Here is a 26,449-nt window from a genome sequence, read left to right as displayed (position 1 = left end):
AGATGCCACTGGTGAAGAAATGTTTGAAACCACAAACCACAAGAAACGTTTGAAAACAATAGGATATTTAGCTTGAAGAAGAACATACTTGTATAGTGATGGTAACTATCTTCAGATATTTGCAGGCTTCTCAGATCATTAACTTATTTTACTCAAAGGGTGCTGAACCCAAGGCGCCAGTTTCAAAAGTCAGTACTCAGCTTAGTTGCAGGAAGCCCTTAACCATTTAGTGCAAATCAGAGTGGACTACCTTATGGGGACACATTCTCCCATTCCTAGGGTAGTTCCAAAGTGGGGCTGGACAGTCAACTAGCCATGGCTGTTGTGGGGCTGGGGTCCTGTGACAGCAGAAATCCAGTATCCCTCAAGAGCCTTTCTAAGCCTGAGATGTTTTGACTCTATGCATAATCAAGGGCACTTGAATTATTACCATTTCAGCTGCTAAATACAAATTTGCGAAGTTGAAGAAATGTTGTTATGATGGAGCCTATCGTAATGATGATGAAACCTGTGAGCAGCGAGCCGCTCGGATTAAGATAGGCCAAAGATGCGTCAAAGCTTTCAAGGACTGTTGTGCCATCGCAAGCCAGTTCCGTGCTGAAGAGCATCATAAAAATATCCAATTGGGAAGGCTACGTAAGTTTGACATTTTCTATTGGAAAATATGGGGAGCTTGATGTAATTTTATGCTTCCGAAAAAGGTGGTTTACATGCTCTATTTAAAACGGAAAGTAGAAAAGATAACTTGCAAATGCTGTTAAGAAAAAAATTTTGTTGTCATTTTTGGGAATCAGAAGAGGTATATATAGTACAGAGTAGAGTGCACTAGTCCATAGTCAAGACCCAGGCAAGTTTGAAGCTGACTCATTCTATAAACGTGAATGATTATTTATCCTCTCTGACCCTCAATCTCCTCATTTTTAAAGCAAGAAGCTTGGGCCAGGTGATCTCTAATATGCCTTTTTTTAAAAAAAATAAGTTTATTTATTTATTTATTTTTGGCTGTGTTGGGTCTTCGTTTCTGTGCGAGGGCGTTCTCTAGTTGTGGCAAGCGGGGGCCACTCTTCATCGCGGTGCGCGGGCCTCTCATTATCGTGGCCTCTCTTGTTGCGGAGCACAGGCTCCAGACCTGCAGGCTCAGTAGTTGTGGCTCACGGGCCTAGTTGCTCCGCGGCATGTGGGATCCTCCCAGACCAGGGCTCGAACCCGTGCCCCCTTCATTAGCAGGCAGATTCCCAACCACTGCGCCACTGGGGAAGCCCTCTAATATGCCTTTGAGTTCTAAAATTCCATGGTTCTGTGATATTACAACCATTAAAAATTCTGTTTATACCTATACTGACCACATATAGCAAAAGATTTCTAAATGTAGCATAACCTTAAATGTACTCACATAAAGTTGAAATCTTATTTCAATTTCAACCACAATATACATTTTCAGAATTTATAGAACTCTCATTAACATGTTTTCAGAACTTTTAGGACTTTCAATTCATTTATATACAGTCAAAACAAACAAAAGCAGAGTGACAGATCCTGTTTGATTGTTTTGCTTAACAGTATGTCTTTTGTTGTTGTTGTTGTTACTTTTTTTCTTTTTTTCAAAATTTATTTATTTATTTATTTTTGGCTGCGTTGGGTCTTCGTTGGTGTGCACGGGCTTTCTCTAGTTGCGGTGAGCGGGGGCTATTCTTTTGTTGTGGTGCGCAGGCTTCTCGTTGCGGTGGCTTCTCTTGTTGCAGAGCACAGGCTCTAGGTGCACGGGCTTCAGTAGCTGTGGCACGTGGGCTCAGTAGTTGTGGCTCACGGGCTCTAGAGCGCAGGCTCAGTAGTTGTGGCGCATGGGCTTAGTTGTTCCGCGTCATGTGGAATCTTCCCGGACCGGGGCTCGTACCTGTGTCCCCTGCATTGGCGGGAGGATTCTTAATCACTGTGCCACCAGGAAAGCCCTTAACAGTATGTCTTAAATGTCATCATTCTGAGTGGGTACATTTCTGCAGAAATAAATTCTTGTGGCCATTTATCAAAACCAGGTTATTAGATATATTTAGGCTGTTTTCAGAGTTTTGCTTATTACACGCAGTATTTTTTATGAACAATCTAGTACATATCGATTTTTCGTGGTCCAGTTTTTCAACTCTAATCATCTGGGTTGGCATCAGCTGCCTGGAGTTCAGCCTCTGTAGCTCCCTCCTCTCTGTCCCTTGTTCTAGACAGCTTGGCCTCCCAAATTCCCGTGGGTGGTGTTGCAACTCTGCCAGGGTCTGTATGGGTTTCTCTCCCTGCTCTAAAGCCTGTAAACTGCCTCCAGACAGTAAACCTGGATAATTTTAGGGTTCACCCAATCTGTCTCCCTTTTCTCAGGGATCACTGTCCTGGCTCACTTATGGTCTAATATTTGAAAGCTGTTGTGTCTGGTTTTCTAGTTTTTTTAAGGCAGAGGGGTAACTCCAGTCCCTATCAGTGCATCTTGGACAGAAGCAGACATTCTGTCCATTTTTATTAAAGAAAATATAAATAAATTTCTGAGGTAAGGCAGAGAATCATATAAACCTCCCTATTTTACAAAATAAAAACAATTATGCAATTTTTAAAATGCAAATAACTTTATAGACTAAATTAGTATCTTGTATAATTTCCGGAACATGAAACATTTAGCAATTTAAAAAACAAATTATTAAACATATTTTTATGCTTTATTCATTTTGTCAGTGCCACTAGTGGAGAAATCCTAAGGCCTTCATTGTTCTATTTTGAAATCACTAAACAAAATGTTTCATTGACCTTTCCGAAAATGCTTAAGCTATTGATTAATGTCCGTATTTTAAAATTCAGCTCTAAGTAGAATTTATGCTGTTTTTCCATAATCAAATATACTTTTTCCCCCAGATATAAAGACTCTTTTACCAGTAACCAAACCAGAAATAAGGACTTATTTTCCAGAAAGCTGGTTATGGGAAGTTCATCATGTCCCCAAAAGGTATTATGTTTCTTTGACATTTCTCTGAAAAATATGGGAAGATGCAAATATTCTGACCAAAAATCTGGAAATTACCCATTTCCCAATATTTTATTTAAGAGTTAAGATGATACCACCATTGGGTCAAATTTTATTTTACTTCTTTTTTTTTTAGCGTGTGATTTCTTCTAATAATTGGTTCCAGGTCATGATGAACTCTTGGGGAAGAAGGGTACCATTCCATTCAACTTCATTCCATTTCAGGTAGCCTTTACCGAGCACAACTGTGTGCTTTACACTGCATTACGCAGCTGTTTTCATCCTGAAATATCTGTAACTACAAAACAAACATTGATTAATAGGGGGAAAGGTTCTTTTCTTGTTAAAGTCCTTTATTCAACACATGTTTATAGAATGCCTACTCTGTACCAGGCACTGAAAACAGTGCCCCTTCCCTGAGTGTCACCCTTCCTCAGGTCGGCGGGGGGGTTGAGGGGTGGGGCTCAAAGCACAGACTTTCCAAGGAGCCGTCAAGGCAGTGAGTTCAGGGCCTGACATCTGACTTCTAATGGGTCTCCTGGCCTCTACCCTTGTCCTGCCTGATTCCTCCTCCACAGTGTTGTCCACTTCATCTGACATTGCCCCTCGGCTAGCATTTCCCCTCGCAGACCTTTCCACTACTGTCCCCCACCCAGTGATTGGATGTATTGCCCCTCTCAATGAACTCTGTTGCACATATCACACAATATAATGATGTCCTGTTTACCTGACTGTCTTCCACATTAAAATGTAAATACATCCAGGGCAAGGACTAAATTCAGGTTAGTTTTATATCCAGGACCTGGCATAGGGTCCGGCTTCTAGAGGCACTAAAATAAATTTGTTGAATCAATGCACACTGCCTCTGAACTTTTTAAAAGTTTTATTGGTACAGTTATTACAGTGAATTGCAATTTATATACTGAACTATTTCTTCCACTAGACCGTGAACTGCTTGAGAGCAGGACTGTATCTACGAGTGCTGTGTACTCAGTATTTAGTGCTATGCTTGACACAAAGTTGGTGCACAATAGCTGTTTGTTGAATGAGTATAAGCTTGATCTTAATCAGAAATGTTTAGTTATATCAACTTCGTTATGAGCAGTGTTAAGATGCATTAGTATTTTGCTTCCCTATTTTAGAGCATACTACACAATAAACATAATTTTTTTCTTTTAATTGTATGTTTTGAATTTGCAGTGTTTCAAAGACATCCTTCTGAATTTGAATTCTCATCATACAAGTGAAATATCTAAAAACATGGAATGAGTATAAGAGTTACTGAATAAACTTTTCTTGCCTGATTTTTCTTTAATACCTGATGTGATTTTGTTCTGTTGTGATTTTTTTCTTTCTTCTAAAGTAGTATGAAGCAAGAATTCTGTTAATGCAAGCTGTCAATTTGGGTTAATCAATGTTCCGCTGTATTTGAATATATCAACATTTTAACTTTCAGAAACCAGTTGCAGTTTGTGCTACCTGATTCTCTAACTACCTGGGAAATTCAAGGTGTTGGCATTTCAAACAGTGGTAAGCAAATTGAAGTTATATACTCACGTAAGGAATGATTTGATTTGGCAAAATGCAGTTTTTTGTTATTGTCTTTTTAGTTTACCCAGGACTTAGGTGGTGTCATTTATTAAAACCTATTTTTAATGTATTACAAAGAGACTTAGATGTGCCCACATCATGGACTGTATCAGTTTCTTCTTTTGTTCTTCTATTAGTCATCATTTTATAAATACTGATGTGAAGCTCCCATTTTCCTTTGTATTTTCTCAGTGAGTAGAAGATTCAGTAGAGTTAGAGAAAAATATATAATTTCTCTCCTGGACTAGTGCCCTTTTGTGGTGATTTAGTGCAGACACTTTATAAATAACTTCAGGCTTGGCTTGTTTGCTCACTATATTTTGTTCTTATAAATCTTGGTTTCCACAATCAAAATTTTATGCCCATTAAATGGAACCAATCATGAATATCTAAAAAAGAGATTTGGTGCTTTAGTTAATAAACATTCTCACGCCTTAAATAGAATTAAATATTTGTTGGACAAATGAAGTTTTCTGTTAATACCAATAATTACTGAATGAAGAACAATGATAAAAGAATAGATCTTAAAAGTTCTTACCACAAGAAAAAAAATTTGTAATATGTGTGGTGGTGGATGTTAACTAGACTTATTGTGATGATCATTTCACAATGTATACAAATATCGAATCATGTTGTACACCTGAAGCTAATATAATATTATACTTCAATTATAGCTCAATTTTAAAAAATCAGTGAGTAGAAAATTCAAGGACATGGGGTGTTAGGGCAGAGAAAAACATCATCTAACGTTCGTTTTTTCCTTGAAGCAAAGCAAATCTGAGACATTTTAGTACTAATAAGGCATTATGGGAATTCCCTAATATGCTTCAACTTTGCTTTCACTTTGGCCTGAAGGTATATGTGTTGCTGATACTCTCAAGGCAAAGGTGTTCAAAAGTGTCTTCCTGGAAATGAATATACCATATTCTGTTGTACGAGGGGAACAGATCCAATTGAGTGGAACTGTTTACAACTATAGAACGTCTGGAATTCTGGTAAGTATTTATGGTATGTTCAAATAAATGGAAAAAATGAAGATGTCCCTGATTTTCTGAGAATTCTATTAATGGAATTATCACGTACACACACACACAAACTCAACTCAGTGAAGGGAAGAAGAAAAGAAGAAGAGTTAAGATAACTATTCATACAACTCCAATTCAATGAAGAATACAAGTCCTTAAGATAATCAATGTGCTGTGGAGGCTCAGAGAAAGATGAGCTTACATTTGGTTCATTCATCACCCTGATCTCTTTACCTCTAACAACCCTTTCCTTTCCTCCATTTTAGCCATTCACACTCTTCACTTTGCAGATCTTGTCTTCCCCCCCCGGAAAATTTGATTTCAAACATCTCACCAACTGACCACCTCCTACCTATCCTTCTGACTCATTAACCTTGTTACTTTGTAGCTACAGTTCTACAGCATCATTGAAACCTCCAGCTCTTTGACTCCATTACTTTTTATTCTTCATTAGCCTTCTTATGCTAAAGTCTTTACTTCACTCCTTGTTCAGGTTAGAATTCATAAGCCATCATTATAGCCTCACTGATTAAAAACATGTCAACTCCCTTGATCCCCTATTGCTCTGGGGTACACTCTGTGAAAAACTCCAGCCATGGCCAGACCCACCATTTGTCTTCTTTTTGCCAACACATTTCTAAACAGAGTTATACATTAGGCTGTCTGATTTCACTTGAAAATCACAATCACAAAATTTTATATAGGAACTCAATGCAGTCCGAAAATCTGACTCTATTTTTTTTTTAAAGCTCTAATTTTATTCTTAGACATGAGTATTTCAGTGGTCTCCAAAAATTTCGCTTACAGCTCCCTAAATCTTTTTGGAAAAACTAAGTACCCCATTGGCACATTTTTAAATTGGCATCTAAAATTTTTCATCATAAATTCAAAAAAATATGCAAATTTATAACTTCGGGAATACTTGAGTATTGATATTTTAAAAATAAAACTGTTATATCAAACTTTTAAAGGTATACAGCAGAATCTAAATACCATAGCAATCCATTTAAAAATACCCGAATAAACTCTTGTTAACAACAGATTATATACCATTCCTTTTATCTGTGAACTCATATTTCCATTCCACTCTCCTAGTGTTATATATTTTACACTTGAATGTTTTTTCTATCGATTACTCTCTCATACTTTGATGCAACAAAAATATGTACATACACTGAAATTGAATTATTTTTAAGTTTTATGATTATAAGACTCTAAGTGTCAAATAATTGCTTGCTGATCTAGTTAAAAATGTATTCAGGTTTTGATAGGTATTATCCTGAATTTATAAATTACTGTAAGGGAAACTGACTTGTCTACAATACTGAATTTTTTACATCTCTTCATTCTTTTGCTTTATGTACTAGATCAGGGGTCAGCAATCTATGGCCCATGGGCCAAAACTGGCCTGCTCCCTCTTCTTTTATGGCCTATAAGATAAGAATGTTTTTCACATTTCTAAAAGGTTGAGGGAGGGGAAGTAGAAGAAGAATATTTCATGGCACATGAAAATTATATGAAATTCAAATTTCAGTGTCCATAAATAAAGTTTAAAGCCACACCCATTTGTGTAGGTATTATCCATGGCAGAGTTGAGTAGTTGTGACATAGACCGTATGTAGTGCTTTCATTGCATTGCACTACTGTTCAGAGCACCACAAAGTGCAATGACATAATTATAATTAGACAGTGTTTTAAGTGTCACACATCTCATGGTACTGCCATATTTTATTTAATTTTTAAATTATCAGTGCAGTATTCATCATATCAAAACAAGAAACAAAAACATCTGAGATATCTCAGGGTAATTACCGATTAATTACCTTTCCTCTTGAGTACAGATCACACTTTCCTATTTCTTTACATCTAGTAACTTTGCATTGACCCTTGGACTTTCTTAATGAAATGTTATAGAGACTCTGGATTACGATCCTCTGAAGAGCTTTCATCTTGGTTTGTGTGTTTTAGCAGGCAGTTGGCTGAATCAATCTCAAACTTTGAAATCTCAGTTCAGTTCCTTTAGCCTTAGCTGGGATGCTTAGAGTCTGTGCTGTGCGTAGTTCAGGGGTTGACCAGGTTTGAGCAAAGTTTATATGCTGAACCTGGAGGTCCTTCACTTTTCCACTGTGGTGGCTGCGCCATACTCTGTCCCCTGGTTCTTTAAGCCAATAAGATGGCAGGTTCTACTGGAGGTTTAGCTACTCCTTAAGGGACAAATGGTGACTGTCCTCAGGTTAAAACTGTAAAAATATAGGACCCTCACACAGTGTCCCTCCTTTCTTCTGAGTGTCACCTTCTCTTCCAATCTGTAGTGCCTTCAGGTAGTTTTTGTTTTTTTTAAATACGTATTTTGTCTGGAGCTTATAGTTATTATTTGCAGAAGAGTTATCCAAGTAGAAGCTACTTGGCTATTTCTGAAAGCAGAACCACTGCCGGAGTTTTTGGTTTTTGGGTTTGGTTTTTTTTTTTTTTTTTGATATTTGATATCAGTTTCAAAAGTTGCTTTCTATCTCAATTTACTAAGAGTTTTTATAATGAATTCATGTTGAATTTGATCAAATCACTCTTCTGTATCTATCCTTACCTACCCTACCCCAGCTCTCCAGGGGGAATCATTGGCCTCAGGTGACCCAAAAGTCTTCTTTAACTCCTGCCTCACCCACCCTAGCTGTTGTGTTTCCCAAGAAGATAGTTAAGAGGGAAAAGGAGCTTGCCATTTTTGAGAAATTCCTCAAAATTAGTTGTTGAATGTTGTTACTCTTCCTTGTTTACCTGCTTGATTTATTCTGGATCTTACAGATTTATTATTTTGGGTATAGTTCTGTCAGTTCACTAGATTTTGGAGAGGAGATGAAAAATATTCACTGTTTGAGCCAGAAGTCAGTAGGTATCATTATTATCCCCATTACAAAGATGAAGAAATGGAGGGTCATGCAATGTGCTCTTGTCACACAGGAAGTGGCAGAGCCAAGATTTGAACCTAGGTCTTTCCGGAGCCAGAGTCTGGCTGTATAATGGGGTACAAGTGGGAAGTTAATAAGAGGCAAGATTGGAAAAGTTGGTCGGGGGCATATTAGGCAGGACCTTAAATGCCAAGAGATGGAGTTTCCTGTCTTTCATAAAACCATTTATTGAATACCAAAGGCTGAGCTATAAGATACAAAGATGAATAAGACACACAGAGTGCCTGAGCCTGGGCTCCCACTGCTTAAAATACAAACATGTAAAGAGACAGTGTAACAAATGCTATCATGACAACATGAACAAAGAACTTCAGTAGTGTTGTACCCGATTTAGTAGGTAACAGTCTAAGGGAGGTTAGGTGTTTCTGAGCCAGTGTTGAGCTTTCTAGACATCCTGTCACATTGCTAAGCTCTATGGCAACTGGTTTGTGTGTTTTAGAAAATCTGAAATGAGCTTTCTCTACAGCCTTGGAATCTAAGGGATTATTTAACGAGTACCAGGGGAGAGATTTTGTCCAGATGAATGTAATCAGGGCGTGCTTTCCTTATCATAAAATGTTTTGAAATAATTGTTCACTGGTGATATTTCAGTTCTGTGTTAAAATGTCTCCCGTGGAGGGAATCTGTTCATCGGGAAGCCCAGACATTGACCCTCAGGGGAAAAGTTCCTCCAAATGTCTGCCCCAGAGAATAGAGGGCTCCTCCAGCCACTTGGTGACCTTCAGCGTGCTTCCTCTGGAAATCGGCCTCCACAACATCAGCTTCTCACTGGAGACTTCTGATGGAAATGAAATCTTAATAAAAACATTACGAGTGGTGGTAAGAAAATACGCTTTTTAAAAATTCTTTCAAAAACACTTTTTTCTTTCTGAAAAAAAAGTTATCAGCAACTCATGCTTAAGTGATTCAGAAAGAGACACACAGAGAAAATGATAACACAAACATAACAAAATGCTAACATTTGGGGGAATCTGGGTGGAGGTTATCTCAGATATTTCTGGACTATTCTTATAACTTTTCTTTAAGTCTGAAATTATGTTTTTAAAGTTTAAATAAAACAATGATACTTGCTCATTGTAGAAAGCATGGAATACTGAAAAACTACAGAGAAGAAAATTAAAACCACCAAAAACCCCTACAACCAGAGATACCCAATTTTAACATTTTGGTATATAGTTTTCTGGAGTGTTTTTTTCCCCCAACACATTCAGAAAATGTTTTGAAATCTGTACCAGACATTATGCTAAGTACTGGAGCTACAGCAATAAATAAGATAGGATCCATGCATTTATAGTTTAGAATTTATAGTCTAGAAAATTTTCCATTTTGTAAATGAGTAAACAGGCCAAAAAAGGAAGAAAACTATCATTTCTTAAGTACTGTTTACCCACACAGTCTGTTGAGTGTTTTCATGTTATCTTATTAAGATTAAGATTCTTGGCAAGAATGTTAATGACAGAACTGGGTCTTCCGAGGTCTTCATTCTCTGAGTTCTGTTTTCAGCCATGAAATTCACTTCAGTAAACATGTATTGACTTATTTTGTACAAGGCACATCTATTTTCTATACATCTTTGCATGGTTGTTCCATGCACAGATTCTGGAGCCACACTGCCTGAGTTTGAATCCTGGCTCCACTACTCCCTAGCAGTGTGACATAGGATAAGTTTCTTGATCTCTCTGGGTGTCAGTTTCCTCATATGTCACATGGGAGCACTACTCCATAGAGTATTTTTGAGGTTAAATGAGCTAATACATACAAAGCACTTAGATCAATTACCTGGCTTATAATAACTTCTATTTAAGTGTTTGCTCTGATCATCATGCAAATAGCCAGAAAATCTTATTCCTGGAGGTAGACAAATAAGTATTTAAACATACTTTGCCTTCTCCAAAAAAAAAAAAAAAGGATTTTTTAATTGGAAAAGTAGTCAAGTTGATTCAAGCATTCAGGTCATATAAATTTAATTACGTTCTTAACTGAATGATTTTTGCCTTTATTTTAGCCGGAAGGTGTCAAAAGGGAAAGTTATGCTGGCACTACTCTGGACCCAAAGGGTATCTACGGTAGGCAAAATGAGTTTGTATTTTATATGTTGTCTTTTGCCCTAGAGAGATGTGTAAGCTGAAACACTATTTTAAAAAATGTTAGTTGTCTAGAATCAGAAATATCCACTTCTTAGTTCACTGCCATTTTTGATAGCATGTGTTATATTATAATCTGGATGGGCTTAGAACAAAGAAAAATAATCCCATTCGGTTTTTGTTTGTTTGTTTGTTTTGCTGCATGGCATGGCTTTTGGGATCTTATTTCCCCACCAGGGATCGAACTCAGGCAGTGAAAGTACCAAGCCCTAACCACTGGACCGCCAGGGAATTCCCAAAGTAACCCCATTAGTTTTAAATACAAAGCATTGAAATAGTAATCATTGCATGACTTCCCTTATATATTAGTCATTTTACCATTCTATCCATCACAATAGTAATTTATAATAGTTTCTTATAGAACCATCAGTCCAAAAAACACCTAAGAAAAAGTCATTTACATTCTTATCTAACATGCATTATTTGAAAACACAATAATGCTGATAAATTACTTAACAAAGCCATTCCTCATTGTTCCTGCTTCCTTGCTTTTCCTCCAGTTGAGATATTCTGAATCTTCCTTTTTTTTTTTGAATCTTCTTAAAGTTAGAATTGTGCAAACATTTGAGCACTTCATCAAGGCCTAAATACCTCCGTATTTATGAAATTTAGAATGTTTTCAGTTAACAATTCTTTTCACCAAAAAAAGACAGACTACTGTAGTTCTTATTAAATGGTTGAAATTTACCTTATTGTTGCATTGTATCATTCTTCTTTTCTTTCAGTGATACAGCAATGGAAAAAAAAAAGTTTTCTTACAAATCAAGACCACTGTACTCAGAGTGCTATTTCCTCTAGGAAAGCAAAGAATTAATATTTACATTTCTAATCAGCTGAGTCCCATAAACTGAATAAGGATGACTTCACGCAAACTTTTTTCTCTAATTTTATCTTCACACAGACCTCCTCCCAGCCTGTGAAGGATATATGGGGAGTTATATGACAAATTCTGAGGTTTTTGGCCTCATGCAGTCACATCACACCTCAGAGCCACTGCTTCCTTTGTCTTCTCTTTCTCTTCCCCCTTATGCCTGCTATACTCACATTATTGCAAACAGCTTTCCAAAACAGCCCTGTCTTACCCATCCCAGGTGTGAACATCAGGCCCACAAGATGGCAATGATCTTTTATCGGGGAATAGATCTCTCCATCAAAAATCTTGGTTAAAAACAAAGAATCTATGCCTCTTTCCAATCTTGTCACATGACTTTTTTCCTTTATCATTTTAGACAACTTAGATTCAGGCAACTTTGTTACTTTCCAGAGTGCTAAATAGGGTAAAGATGACAACCAATTCTGTCCAGTTTATTTCAGAGATTTTATTAAATAGTTCCAATCTGTGTATATTGGAATTGCTATACCGCTATGACACTTTACAGAGTTTTTTTTAAAAGACTAAAAAAACGTATTTGGAAAAGTAAACAAACAATAATGTTAGAGGAAATCTGAGAAAAATATCAGTGAGGGAGAATGAGGTATCAGAACAAATTGTAAAGTAATAGTAATTAAAATTATGTGACATCAGTTTAAAAAGAGACTAAACACAGAAACTCAATACACACGACTAGCCCTAGCCTTTGGTTCCTGCTTTCTCTGCCTGACAAGCTCTCTCCCCCAATTCTTCTTGTATCTCAGATGCAGAGAGTTCAGCTCCTCACCCACCTCAGTTCTCAGCACATCATCATCATTGGTTTGGGCAGGCCCCTCTCATGTTTTATTTTCTCTCCTCATGCCTGACCTCCACTCCCATTTCCCTTCCTTCAAATGCCCCCAATCTAGTATGCTTGAAATATGTCTTAGAATATGGAGGAAAGGTTGTTATGTGTGTGTATGTTTTTTTAACATATAAAAGGTATTGTGCTATAGGTCCTGTTCTAGTTCTTAAGTTTTTAAACACAATACTCTGTTTTAAACAAATATTTCTATTGCTATACATGCATTTAACTCACTGCTTCTACACAATATTTTAGAGTGTATTCTGTTGCCAAACTCAGGTTCGGCTGCTTACCGCTCAAAAGGCAATAATTTGAGAGGCAAATGTCAATAGAAAGGAAAGATGCTTTAATCAGAGAAGCCAGCAATCTGGGGAGAAGGTAGACTCGCATCCCAAGACCAACTCCAAAGTTTCTGCTCAGCCATTACAGTTTTTAAAGGAGAAGGGGGGAAGAATCTCAGTGAATCATCTAGGCAGGAGGTTGAATTCTGCATCATTCTCCATTGTGTGCAGACTGGCTGACTCTTCAGATGTTATCTTGCCCATGTGATTTGCCTTCAGGATTTCTAAAGGGGCTGTTGGGGGTAGAGAGCTAGTCATTCTTTTTTTTTTTTTCTTTTTGATTTATTTATTTTTGGCTGCGTTGGGTCTTCGTTGCTGTGCGGTGGGCTTTCTCTAGTTGCGGTGAGCAGGGGCTACTCTAGGTTGTGGTGCGCGGGCTTCTCATTGCAGTGGCTTCTCTTGTTGTGGAGCACGGGCTCAAAGTGCGTGGGCTTCAGTAGGTGTGGCACGCAGGTTCAGTCGTTGTGGCTCGCGGGCTCTAGAGCGCAGGCTCAGTAGTTGTGGCACACGGGCTTAGCTGCTCCGTGGCATGTGGGTCTTCCCGGACCAGGGATCAAATCCGTGTCCCCTGCATTGGCAGGCAGATTCTTAACCACTGCGCCACCGGGCAAGCCCTTTTTTTTTTAAATTTTTATTTTATATTGGAGTATAGTTGATTAACAATGTTGTGTTAGTTTTGGGTGTTCAGCAAAGTGATTCATTTATATGTATACATGCATCTATTCTTTTTCAAATTCTTTTCCCATTTAGATTATTACAGAATATTGAGCAGAGTTCCCTGTAGAGCTAGTCATTCTTTAACTGCTTAATTCTTCATTTTTGCTTCTTTTTATCTAGGAAAAGAATCAACAGGTTCTTTGATTCTTTGCATGGTGTGCATTCAGGAGAGCATAAGTTAGGAGTTAGGTCAAACTGCCTAGTGATCTCATTCCTATAATTAGGTTCTTTTAAGGTTAGAGGGGGATAGAAATGGACAAACAGGAAAGGGGCAAAAGAGCTTCTTTCAATTCCCCACTGTCAAACATAATTCCATTTCTATGGGATCAGGGGTGAAGCTCCATCTTCTGTAACTTTCTTCATGCTGACATAGGGCACCATATTTTCAGAGTGGAAAATGTCAACATGGGTCTGTAGCATCTTTGCTGACAATTTTAGTTGCCTGCTTACATATATGGGCAGAGCAAGATACAATTATTTTGATGCCCACAAAGATATAGTTTATTATGAGCAATAATGTTAATCCCATTCTCTTGAGGCCAGTTCTTGGAATTGTGCTAGCCATAGATTCAGTACTGCTCAAGATGGAGCAACTAATGTCATGGCTACAGTCTGGTCCTCATGCAGTTAGCTTTTTTCCTCTGGGGGCAGTTACGGTATCTGTAAAACAACTCAGGAATGTGCATCAGACACTCAGTCTGTGACTATTGTCCTAATCATTAACTGCTCATTTTTGTACTTGGGGGCCCTGCAGGGTTCTGCTCAGTTCCAATTCCACCACAATTTTACTTACCCATCCCCTAGTGACAGGTTCCCCACTACCATCAACAATGCTGCAATGAACATCCTTATTCATCTCCCTTTACAAATCTGTGTGAGAATTTATCTGGACTATGTTTCTCGGAGTTGAACTGCCGGGTCAAAGGGCATACATATACTGAATATCATTTACTTCTGTCACATTGCTCTTCAGAATGGCTGTACTATTTATACCTCCACCAGCACTGCATAAGGATTCTCCTCATTCCACATCCTCACCAACACTTGGTGTTACTCGCCTCTCTAAAATGTGCCATTTTTGAGAGGTATAAAGTGACATCTCATTATTGTTTTAATTTGGATTCTTCTGATTACAGTGATTTCTAAACATTTCTTCATATACTTGCTGGCCATTTGGACTTCCATTCTGTGAATTGCCTATTCCTATCTTTTGCACTTTTTTCTATTTTCCACTTGGGTTTTCTTGTCTATTTCTTGTTGATTTTGTCTTTCATATACTTCTTTGAGCAGTCGTAAACCTTAGTGGGTTTTGAACAGTAATCTTTTATTCTGATATAGTCAAATTCATTATAATTTCATTTTATGGTTATATATCTTAGTTCACAAAGACATTATTGCATATTTTATCCTATTGGTTTTAAAGATTTAACTTTTAAATGTTTTAATCTCTCTGGCACCTACCTTTATAAGTGATGCCTTGATGGGTCTTTTTTATGATCTCTGACAAGGAGTAAAATTGACTTCTCTTAGTTTTAGCTTTTTTTTCTGTACCTTTTCCATCTAGTAGAAGAGTTGATAATGAGAAATGAAATAGTCAAGAGCAGGTATCAATGGAAAAAAATGGTAGAGGATCAAATTTAGATAATCTCAAACAACTTACTGTCATAAGTACCATATATTGAGCACAAACTGTTTGCCATGCTTTGTCTACATTATTTTTATCTTTACAAAAACCCTTTGAGGAAAATACTATTACCTCTATTTAACTGATGAGCAAACCAAAGCATAGAAAGATTGTGTCTTGCCCAGTGTCACATCCAGAGTAAGTTCTTTCTGAACTCAGTACTCTTTCATCCGCATTGCAAAGCTCTCAAATGTCTTCACTGAGTTTTATTTTAATATTATATCCTCAGCATTTATCAAAGGTTGATGAGGAAAGAAGAGGAACATTCCTGTCTCTTCTGCAAAGCCATGTGGTTTGGCCGTGCAATTGCAAAATGTCACTAGTGTTTTTTTTTAGCATCTACCATGTGCCAGGGACTAAGTGCTTGGGACTACAGCGTTCAATAGAAATGGTTCTGCCCTCAGAGAGCTTTCTTAGCAGGACAATGGGAGGAGGAGTCTCTTTGTGGTGACTACTATGGGTTCTGCAGTAAAGCTTCCTGAGTTCAGATGCAGATTCATCTGGACTAGCCCTGTGACCTTGAGCAATTTGCTTTCTAAGCCTCAGTTTTCTCATCTATAAAATTAAAATAATAATAGTAGACACCGTGCATAGGGTTGTTGTGAGGATCCAGTGTAACAATGCATTCAAAGAGCTGAGCAGTGTGCTTGGTATTCTATCAGTAGAATGATAAATACTATCATTTTCATGAAATAAACCAATGATTACAGTAGAAAATGCTCCGATACAGCATGCTTAAACTCTGTTATTGTGCAGAAAGAAAAAGCGTCTAAGTTAGATGGAGAGGAGAAGGTAGAAGGGATTTCAGGGCATGCTTCCCAATGGAGCTAATCTTCACATTTCCTTGACTAAGGAATTACTTGTTAGTTATTTTTAGATTTCAGTTCCGGGAATAATTTTCTGTCTTTGGACAAAACAGCATGCTCCCTTTTACTGATGAATAAGATTTATATAACCTATTTATTTCCTATTGTGTAATGACCAGGAAGCTTACAGTCAACTTTAATGCTTTATTTAATGAGATTATATAAGCCTAGGGTTTGATAAAAAATCCTTGATTATTTTAAATTTCCCTTTTAAATTTTAATATTGTTGTTATAAAAGAGTCTATTATTTTTTTTTTAAATTCCCTGAAAGTAGGTATACTATAAATAATCTGCAAATAGTCTTCCCTCAAGAACTCTGTGTAAATCTAATAATTTTCTTTTAAATTTCAGGCGTCATTAGTAGACGAAAGGAGTTCCCATACAGGTTACCACTGGATTTGGTCCCCAAAACAAAAGTCAAAAGGATTGTGAGTGTAAAAGGTAAATTAACAAGTGCCATTTTTATTTCTTATTTCACTTTGTGTTTCAAACAAAAATCAAATATTCTCATGATTATCCTATTTCTCCTCTTCTCTACGCAGTTGCATATACAATAGGGGACCTCTGGGAATACCCTATTCCTACTCCCACCTTCAAATCCCTAACCACTCTTCCAACCCTCTTCTTCCAGTGGCCTGATTTGAATGAAGATGCATGCTCCCATGATGGAGGGTGAGGGCTGTCATTGGCCCAAAGACCTCTCTAAAATGAGAGTGCAGCTGCATCCAGATTTAAAGGACTTTCTATTATCCTAGTGGCCAGTCCTGTTCCAGAGAGGGCTTTGTGACCTGCAAATGGCCCCAAGAAAGCAGCTCTGCTCTTCTAGAGTGCCAGTACATTTGTAGAAGTGGTGTCTTTAGCAGGATTTATCCCTGGTCTCCAGCCGTTAAAAATTCAATGACGCATCATCAAAATAATAGAATGTCCTGACTACATTTTATCTTAGATAAAACCTTGGAATCACAGAATGTTAGTACTGGAAAAGACCTTTTTAATCATGTCCAACTCTGTAGTTAGATATATAAGAAAGTGTTTTTGCCAGCGTCTCACGATGAGTTATAGACAGAGCTCTCATAGCACTCACAGAGTGTTCTCAGTTCAGACTCTTCACTTTGCTTTGTGGATGCTATTGATTTATAGAGTTTACAATATCTAAAGCTTTCAGGTTGAATGGCAACTAATTTGCCATGTCCTCTATGCTGTAATCTGCCCACTGTATTACACCATCTTATCCCCATATTGCAGTGGTATTTTTAAGCCTGCTTTTGGTGTTTCTTTTAAATACATCTTCTAATCAAATTTTTTTCCTCTCCCCAGTTCTGAGAAGTAATTCAGCTGCCTAGATAAAAAGGAAAGGATAGGGATGGTTGCTCTTATCTCCATTTAAAATATACTGTTACTCAGTTAGAAGTTGACAGAAATTGATTGTACCTACAATGATTTTTGTTTGTGTGCTTGTTTGTTTGTTTCAGGACTGCTTATAGGTGAGGTCATGTCTGCAGTTCTGAGTCAGGAAGGCATTGATATCCTTACCCACCTCCCCAAAGGGAATGCAGAGGCAGAACTGATGAGCACTGTCCCAGTATTCTATGTTTTTCACTACCTGGAAGCAGGAAATAATTGGAACATTTTTTCTGCTAACTCATTAACTCAAAAACAGAACTTGAAGAAAAAATTAAAAGAAGGTAAGAAAAAAACTATTTCATATATTATACATTAAAATCTTGTGATTTTTAAACTAATAGTTTGATTAAACTAATATTTAAGTTATGAATCATACAAAAGCTTATTTGTAAAAGCATTTCAGCCAAAAAAAAAAATTCTTGAGGTGGACTCTATTACACAAATAAATACTGTTTGCTGGAGCGCTTTGGCTTAACTTACTAAAACGCCTGGATGAGATACAAGACACCTGCATTCCAAACTCTGCAGAGTACTTCCTTCCTTCTTGAATGAGCTCAGAATGTTCTACTTCATAATTCCCAATTCAAGCGATTCATATACTTCCTTTGAGAAGTTCAGTGCTGGCCACAGAGCATGTGCTTGCTGCCCAACACCAAAGGAAGTTTAGTGTTCCCAGGGGCTAATAAAGCACTCTCTGAGTGGAAACGGGGCTCACTGAAGCACTGTGTTCTTTCCCTGGTGCCTCTTAGGGATGGTGAGCATCATGTCCTTCAGAAATACTGACTATTCTTACAGCATGTGGAAGGGTGGAAGTGCTAGCACTTGGTAAGTACAAAGTTTTGACTTGCATTTTCATATAGTAGTTAATTAACTAAAGAATAACAACCTTAGAGGAAACTCTGTCCAGTTGCTCAGGCAAAAAGCCTGGTCATCCTTCACTGCCCTTTTTCTCTTACAAGCCACATCTGATCTAGCAAATCCTTTTGGCTGCACCTCTGAAATATATCCTGAACTTGACTACTTCTCACCAACCCCCACCCACCACCCTGGTCCAAGCCATTCTCATCTCATACCTGGATTATGACACTAGCCCCCTCTGGTCTTTCAACTTCAGCCCTTGCCCCTTTTCAGTCTATACTCAACACAGCAGCCAGAGGGGAGTCTCTTAAAACATGTTAGGTCACGTCCCTCAAAACCATTCAGGAGCTTCCCATCTTACCCAGGGTAAAAACCAAACTTCTTACTGTGATCTACAAGGCCCTACATGGTCTAGCCCTACCTCACCTCTCCAACTACATCCCCTACTACTCTCTTTCACTCCACTCGAGCCTCACTGGCCTTTTTGCTGTTCCTCGAACATGCCAGCCATGCTTCCACCTCAGGGCCTTTGCACTGAGTACTCCCTCTTCCCCCTCTTCCTGAGGTATCAGCATGGCTGACTCTCCTACCTCCTTCAAGTCTTTACCAAAAGTCACCTTCTCAATGAGGCCTCTGTTGATCATTCTATCTAGCATGCCATTCCCATCCCAACACTTCATATTCTTCTCCCCAGCTTTCCTTTACTCTTTAGAATTTATCACTAACATTCTTACTTACCACACTTATTGTCTGTCTCGCCACTAGAATGTAAGCTCTATGTGGGCAGTTTCAAGTGTTCCTAGTGCCTCGTATGTACCTGGCATATAGTAGGTGCTCTGTAAGTACTTAATTGGTGAAGCATAATAACTTCCAAAATTCTGATTATTTGAGGGAAAGTCAGTCTGAATTAATAAATCCATATGGCAACTTATTTTCAAAAAATAATATCATGCTTTGACAAAATATTTACTAAAAACACTGTGACAGGTACTTTGTAGGTTCTGCTATATGAAACACTTTTAAGGGGTTTACAGTCTAGAATAATTGTCTTTTAAATTATGCCCTTTAACTGTTGAGAGTCCCCAGGATTTTATCCTTGACCCTCATTTTCTAGACTCTCTCCTTGTGCAATCTCATCTTTGCCCATGACTTCCATAATTCCTATGCAGATGATTCTCTAATCACGTCTCAAGGCCTATCTTCTTTCCTAAGCTCCAGATCCACATTTCTGTGGACTTGGGAGCCAAAAGCCCTTTGAACACATTCCATGCCAAATTCATTCTTTTGTTCCTCTGTTCCCCTAATCAGTGCACAGCAATACTTTGTCCTCCACTGACCAAGTTTGACTCCTCCCTTCCCTTTCCTTTCCTTTATATCCAACCAGTCACCACGTTTCACAGATTGTACCTTAGAAGTGGGTCTGACCCTGTGTGGGTGGCACATTTTGAAAGACACACAGGCCCCTGGAGTATGGCAATCAGAGGATAAAACCCAGGATGCAGGGAGTGGGGGTCGATACAGACTGGAAAACACCACAGCAGGAGCTGGAAACTAAACGCCTGGAGAACAGAAATCCCCACGAGAAGATGCGATAGCCTCTCAGGAAACCCCCAGAGCCTCTCAAGATTCTGGGCAAGACTGAGTGGATGGTGTCCAGCCAGAAACATAGAAACTCTTGGACCCAACCACCCCAGGCCCAACTCCATGAGTTCCTTTGGAGATAAACATACATAGAAGAAAATGGCCAACACCTGAATACTTTCCAAAAAAATTTTTTTTAGAAATACAAGGAAGATACAAAAAGTACTAAGAATAATATTCCTTTAAAAAGGAAAAGGAAAACAAAATTTTAAAGTGAGGGAGAGAGTCAAGTGGTCTGAGTCTCAAGGGCTTCTGGCTCCTGGGCTGCTGAGTGAAGGAATTGGAGGGGAAGAAAGGAGGCATAAGGGGCACATGGGGTCATGAAGTATTTAGATCCCCTCTGATATTCTTTGAGAGACTGAACTTGTTTTTTGACTAATTAATCATAATAATTAGAGCTTCCTTGGGAGGTGGTGAGTTCTGCATCAATAACATGGCTCAAGGGGAAGCGAGATAAACACTCCCACGGATGTTGGGGAAGAGAATTCAGACTTCAGACGGGGATTTAGATCAGATAGCTTGTACAAATTTTACAATCTAGAATTTTATGATTTCTTTCCTCCATATCTCATGCCCATGAGTCAGTGCTTTAACACAAAACTATTTGTTTCAACACTATTGTCTTTAACTTTAGAGAAAGAAGAATTTCTTTATCATCAGGCATCAATTTTCAGCTTGTGTACAAGCTAACAATGTTGCAGTCACAGAAGATGTGCTGCTCACATTTGATTGTTTTTGTAGATCTTCCTGAAATCTTCCCTGCCCTTGTGAAATGGTAACAACTTACTTTGGAATTGTGTGTTTTAAAACATTATTTTCTTTTCAAGAATAAACACTGTATGAACTAAAACACACTGAAAGTTGAAAGCCAAAAGGGATTCAATGTCTAAATGTTTATTTATTTGATTTTGTCTCAAAGGTTAACAGCTTTTGCTTTAAGAGTACTTGGACAAGTAAGTAAATATGTAGATCAGAACCAAAATTCAATCTGTAATTCTTTATTGTGGCTGGTTGAGAATTGTCAACTAGAAAATGGATCATTCAAGGAAAATTCCGACTATCAACCAATAAAATTACAGGTAAGGAAACCAAATGCACAGATGAGCAATAGTTTTATTTACAAGTTTGAGTTGTGTTCTCATCCATTTTATAAGAATGAAAAAGAGAGGGGAGAATATATGCAATCCTGCAAGAAACTTCTCTTGTGTACAAAGAATTTGAAAGGTCTTCTCATCCTGCTCTTCAGACAATTCAGCATAGGTCAGATGAGTGAGATATTGGACATCTGGTGTAACAGGCATTAGTGGGTCACAGGGTACAAGTGCTAGTGATCTCAGAACGGGTAAAATGTGCTAATTTGTCCATGTACACTTGGTATGAATCTGAACTTGAACTTCAGAGCCTTCTTACAGGTCAAGGCTGCAAGATGTTGTTGTGAAACATGGAAGGGATCCTATTTACACTCTGTTAGAAAGACTGGGGTCAATTTATTAAAAGTACAACAAAATGTTGTTTGAAATTGGAATCCACTTACGTACTTGAATTGCAAAATCTCTGCAAAATACTGCTACAACATCTTCTACTCCTAGAATGTATTTTTTAGGATCCAACAGCTTTTATTTATTTATTTATTTTGCCTGCCCCAATCCAATCCCTTTCATATCAGGCACAAGTGGCCTCTTGGCTGACAGGGGTCCCATAATTAGGACCGATTAGGACTCACACAAGAAATGCCGGCAACTGACATCATCTAGGTGCTATTTGAAGAGTAAAATACTACAACAATTTTTTTTAAGATCCTACCCATCCATCCATCTATTCGTATCCATTCAACAACCATTCACTAAGCACCTAAAACATGCAAGGGCCTATTTGGGGCACCATGGGGGAGGAAGAGTGGGAAGAATGGACCAGAGAGTATCCCTGCCACAAAGGAGCTCACACACTGGTAGGGAAAGTGGGGTATAAGTGCTAATAACTCTAACCAAGATTTAAGTGTGTGTGTTCATTTATTTATTCAATAAGTATGTATTGAATGTGTACAAAGTGCTACATGGTAGGGACATAACAGTGAACAAAACAGGTGTGGTCACTGAGGCCATGGCAGTTACAGTCTAGCAGAGAAGTCAGACATTGAGTAAGTGATTTCAAGTGTGTGATTCATGTTAAGAAAAGGGAAATACAGTTTCTTTGAAAGCAGGAACTCTAACCTAGATTGGGGGAGTTGAGAAAATGGGTTGACCTGGTCCCTGGGAGCTAGGTAGGAGGGAGGCAGGCAGAGTGTTGCAAGTGGAGCAAACATCATGCCTGTTATCTTGAAGTAGCGAGAGGGTGGTTCATTAAAAGAGCTGGAGCCGAGAAGTCCAGAGGGTGAGTGGCACAAAATAAAGCTGGAGAGAAAAGTAAAGGTTACTTACTGGAAGGTCTTGGAAGCATTGCATAGGAACGTCGCTGCCCTAAGAGGAGAAAATGTGGGAGAACAGAGGCAGAATAGTGCTTCGCAGAGCAGGTGGCATTTTAACAGGGTCTAGAAGGAGAGGGTGAACTTGAACGTGGTGAAGAGGTATGAAGTGGAGCTACAGGGTAGAGAGGTGGAGGAGAGAAAAGCAAGTGAAAGCATGTAAGACTCAGAGCTTTGAAAAAACGCAAGCAGTCCGACTAGAGTGCATGAAGGGAGAGAAGGAGAGTAGGTCCAAAGTGGAGATTAGAGCCAGGTCATTTCACTTTAAAGACACCAGTTCGCTCTCCTTTTTAAACATTGCTTATTTTTAGGGTACCTTGCCCATTGAAGCCCGAGAGAAAACTTTATATCTTACAGCCTTTGCTGTGATTGGAATTAGAAAGGCCTTTGATATATGCCCTCTGGAGGTAAGTAAGAGTTTTCTTTCTCCAACACCCATGGTCTTTTTCCGTACCATTTTCTTGGGGGGAGGGGGGAAGGTAAGAGGAGGGCTTGAAAATAACTTTAAATCCAGAATTTAAGGATTTCAGAATTATGATAGATACTAGAGAACATCTAGTCCAACCCACTCGTTGACAGTTGAGAAAGCTGAGGTCTGTAGGAAAGGTGAATTTAATTGTCCCATGTCACAGGCTACTGACTCGTAGAGCTGTGATTAGAACAGATAACTTCTGACTGTGATGAGAAAATGACCCCGTGTCCGCAGCTTCCTACTCTTACCTCTGCTAAATCTTATGCCACGTATGTGACTGTTGTTCTATAACCCGGAATACAGAATGTTGAGGTACTCTGTATCACAGAACTTTTGAGGATGCCCCATACCACGTTTGCTGCCTTGGGTTGTGCTGTTTCATTTGCTTGGAAGCTGAAGGGAGAAAGGAGAGGATCCACTTAAGTGAATCAATATAGAAGATTCCAAAGGTTAACAGAATTGAGACCCTGATCTGGGAAGTAAATTAGACATGTCCTTCAAACCAGCAGACAGAACCAAGATGGAAAAACCCAAGGGGATTGATAGGACTCGAACCACAAAACAAAATAATTGTTTAGTTTAGTTCAAGAGAATTGTTTTATGTATATATCCAGCAAGACAAAATAATCAACAAGGAGAAGTTAGCAGTGGTGCTGGGAGAGAATGCGCCAGGCAAGATGTCAGCAGCGATGCACCATGCTGCCTCCTCATCCACTTATCCAAAATAACTACTTTAGTTGTCTCAGGACAAAGTCATAAAGACTATTTTCCCAGGAATCCTTAGGATCAAAAAGTACTTTGACAGCTTGGCTCTTTTTCTGCTACTGATGGTTTTAGTTAGTACAACTCCTTTTGAAAATGTGAATCTGTTTCAGCTATGCTGGGGGGGAATGGAGAAAGCTGTGTCTATACTTGGTGCTTCTTCTTCCCAGAGGCTAGGTCTGACATGGGAAGCAGAAATTCAGTGGAAAAACCTCTACCGAGGAGGGGAGGATTCAGAAACTAAAACAACCAGATGTGGACAATCTCGTTTTCACTTTCCAGGTTACGCTCTGCTCCTTCTCCCGGAAGGATTTGCTTCAGGGAGACACCATCCATTTCCATTAGGTCATTTCTCTTTCCACCCTTCACCTTGCCTGCCCCAGAGTGGTGCAACCTGGGGGCAGTTCCCATCAGTTGATAGGCCGATGCTTGACAAAGAAACTTAGGTATCTTCTGCTCTTGTTTCCAGAAAGTCAGCACAGCTGTAACTAAAGCTGACACCTTTCTGCTTGAAAATACCCTCTCGACCCAGAGTACTTTTACACTGGCCATTGCTGCTTTTGCTCTTTCCCTGGGAGATAAAACACACCCACAGTTTCGTTCAATTGTCTCAGCCCTGAAGAAGGAAGCTTTGGTTAAAGGTATGACTTGTTCCTGACAGGTACTCGGCAAGTGTCTACTAGGCATGTACCGTCTGCTAATTGGGGAAGGGGTGGTGGCATGCATAGTGGAGTGAGACACCGTCCCTGCCCTCAAGAAACAAATCATCACAATACAATGGAATAAGCGCTGTTATCCATTTACTTAGTCACTCATTCAGCACATATTTATTCATTCCTTAATTCAACAAAGGAACGAATGTGTATTGAGTGTATTGAGTATTGAGTACCTCCTATGCACCAGGCACTGTTCTAGGCTCTGGGATAAAGCAACAGACCAAAAAAAAAAAAAAAAATTCAGGCCTTCATGAAACTTACATTCTAGTTAGGGAGAGACAAACACGATAAATAGCTAAAACATTTAATATACTGAATAGGTTAGTGATGACTGATATGAAGAAAAATGAAGCAGGGAAGTGAGACAGGGCGAGGGGGTGGGTTGTAATTTTAGATGGGGTTGTCAGGCTTAAGCCTCACTGAGAAGATGGTGTTTGAGTCAAGACCTGAAGGAGATGAGGAAGCAAGCCAGTGGTTCTCTGGAAGGGTGTTTCCTGGTGGAGAAACAACTTTGCATATTACTGAGGTAGGAGCGTGCCTGGTGCTCCAAAAAAGGCCAGGAGGCCAGTATGGCTGGAGAGAAATGAGATGAGGGTAAGAAGTGATGTCAGGGAAGGAAAGGGTGAGAGAGTGCCATGTAGGACCTTGGAGGTCATTACTGGAGCTCTGCAGGACTCCTGTATACAGTTGTGCAATGTACAAAGCACCCAATCGAGCAGGTGAATTAAGGCTGAAATCCAGCCTGTGCTCCGCTCCCCAATCCATGCACCCTGGTTTGAGTCAGCTTCTACCCTGAGCAAGGGGTGACTGAGTCTCATTCACATCAAGGTGCTATGGGGGCCAGTGTGAGCCCCAGGAGAGTGCATGACCTACCTTGTATTGTACCAGGTTGACTACAAAGGTATATATTTCATTTTGAAGAGTAAAGATATTGCTTCCTATGGGTCAACAGTAAAGAAATAGAGAGGAGCTGTGGTCATTGGCCAATGTGCCTAGACCAGCACCGGCATGGCTGGGCACTTCTGAGCCATCTCCTGACTAAGGTTTTCTAAAAGTTTAATAAACCTTACATGAGGTTTATCATTATCTACAAAATTTGACTTCTGTCATCATTTAAAAATGACTGACTCTTAACATATACCTCGAAACCACTTGTATAATACTTTTCAAATAACACAGAAGAAATGTCTTGGGTATTGTAAGAAATGAATCATAAAATCATAGAATTTAAGAGCTAGAAGGGAACTTAATAATTCAAATAATGTTTGATCTGGAAGTATCTTTAAAAACCAAAACTTTCATTCTAAATACAGCCTCCACGAGTGAGGGAAAACATTTTGTCCAAAGTCGTGCAAATCAGGTAATTCTGATGTGATGGAGTGGGAGGTTGGGATTAGCAGATGCAACCTATTATATATAGAATGGATACACAACCAGGTCCTACTGGATAGCACAGGGAACTATAGTCAATTATACATATATATATATATATATATATATATATATATATATATATATATATATATAATAATACATATATATATATTATATATATATATATACACGTTCTTTTTTAGATTTTTTCCATTATAGTTAAAAGAGCCCTGTATTAAGGGATCTTGTTTGTATTGGTCACCTTGAGAAAGTTCTTCTTACAAAAGAGTAAGAAATTTCTGGAAACCAGAAGGCCACTACCAGAAGAAACTTCTAGAAACCTGCTAGAATTGTTATGCCAAATTCACACTTTTCATCATATTTACCAGTGCGATTTGTTGATGTTCAGGTAATCCACCAATATATCGTTTTTGGAAAGGTGATCTTCAACAGAAAGACAGCTCTGCACCTAATACCGGCACAGCACACATGGTAGAAACCACGGCCTATGCCTTACTTACCAGCCTGAGCTTGAAAGACATGAATTACGTTAATCTAATCATCAAATGGCTATCAGAAGAGCAGAGGTATGGAGGTGGCTTTTATTCGACCCAGGTAATGTTTCTTTCTCATGGTCCATCCTCCTGGAGATATTTTTAGTGCCTCCCACACCACACATTCCACACTCCTTCTGACCTCCATGCTTCTGTCACCAAGG

General features: G+C 38.8%; 1 protein-coding gene across 2 annotated transcripts in view; it reads left to right on the top strand.

Annotated features, from left to right (window-relative positions):
* C5 (complement C5) overlaps positions 1 to 26,449 on the top strand; it is a 79,241-nt gene that overhangs the window by 31,496 nt on the left and 21,296 nt on the right. For both annotated transcript variants that reach the window (XM_059925511.1, XM_059925510.1), the window contains exons 17-29: positions 439 to 636; positions 2,890 to 2,980; positions 4,455 to 4,528; positions 5,444 to 5,583; positions 9,168 to 9,395; positions 10,582 to 10,642; positions 16,395 to 16,484; positions 17,516 to 17,728; positions 18,197 to 18,272; positions 20,866 to 21,025; positions 22,719 to 22,814; positions 24,111 to 24,282; positions 26,141 to 26,346. In XM_059925511.1, coding sequence (XP_059781494.1) covers positions 439 to 636; positions 2,890 to 2,980; positions 4,455 to 4,528; positions 5,444 to 5,583; positions 9,168 to 9,395; positions 10,582 to 10,642; positions 16,395 to 16,484; positions 17,516 to 17,728; positions 18,197 to 18,272; positions 20,866 to 21,025; positions 22,719 to 22,814; positions 24,111 to 24,282; positions 26,141 to 26,346 — 1,805 coding nt within the window. The remainder of the gene's footprint in view (positions 1 to 438; positions 637 to 2,889; positions 2,981 to 4,454; positions 4,529 to 5,443; positions 5,584 to 9,167; positions 9,396 to 10,581; positions 10,643 to 16,394; positions 16,485 to 17,515; positions 17,729 to 18,196; positions 18,273 to 20,865; positions 21,026 to 22,718; positions 22,815 to 24,110; positions 24,283 to 26,140; positions 26,347 to 26,449) is intronic.

Source organism: Balaenoptera ricei, chromosome 6 (assembly GCF_028023285.1).
Source record: "Balaenoptera ricei isolate mBalRic1 chromosome 6, mBalRic1.hap2, whole genome shotgun sequence".
NCBI lineage: Eukaryota > Metazoa > Chordata > Mammalia > Artiodactyla > Balaenopteridae > Balaenoptera > Balaenoptera ricei.
Note: the sequence above shows the minus strand (reverse complement) of the source record. Positions and strands in the feature narration are given on the sequence as shown.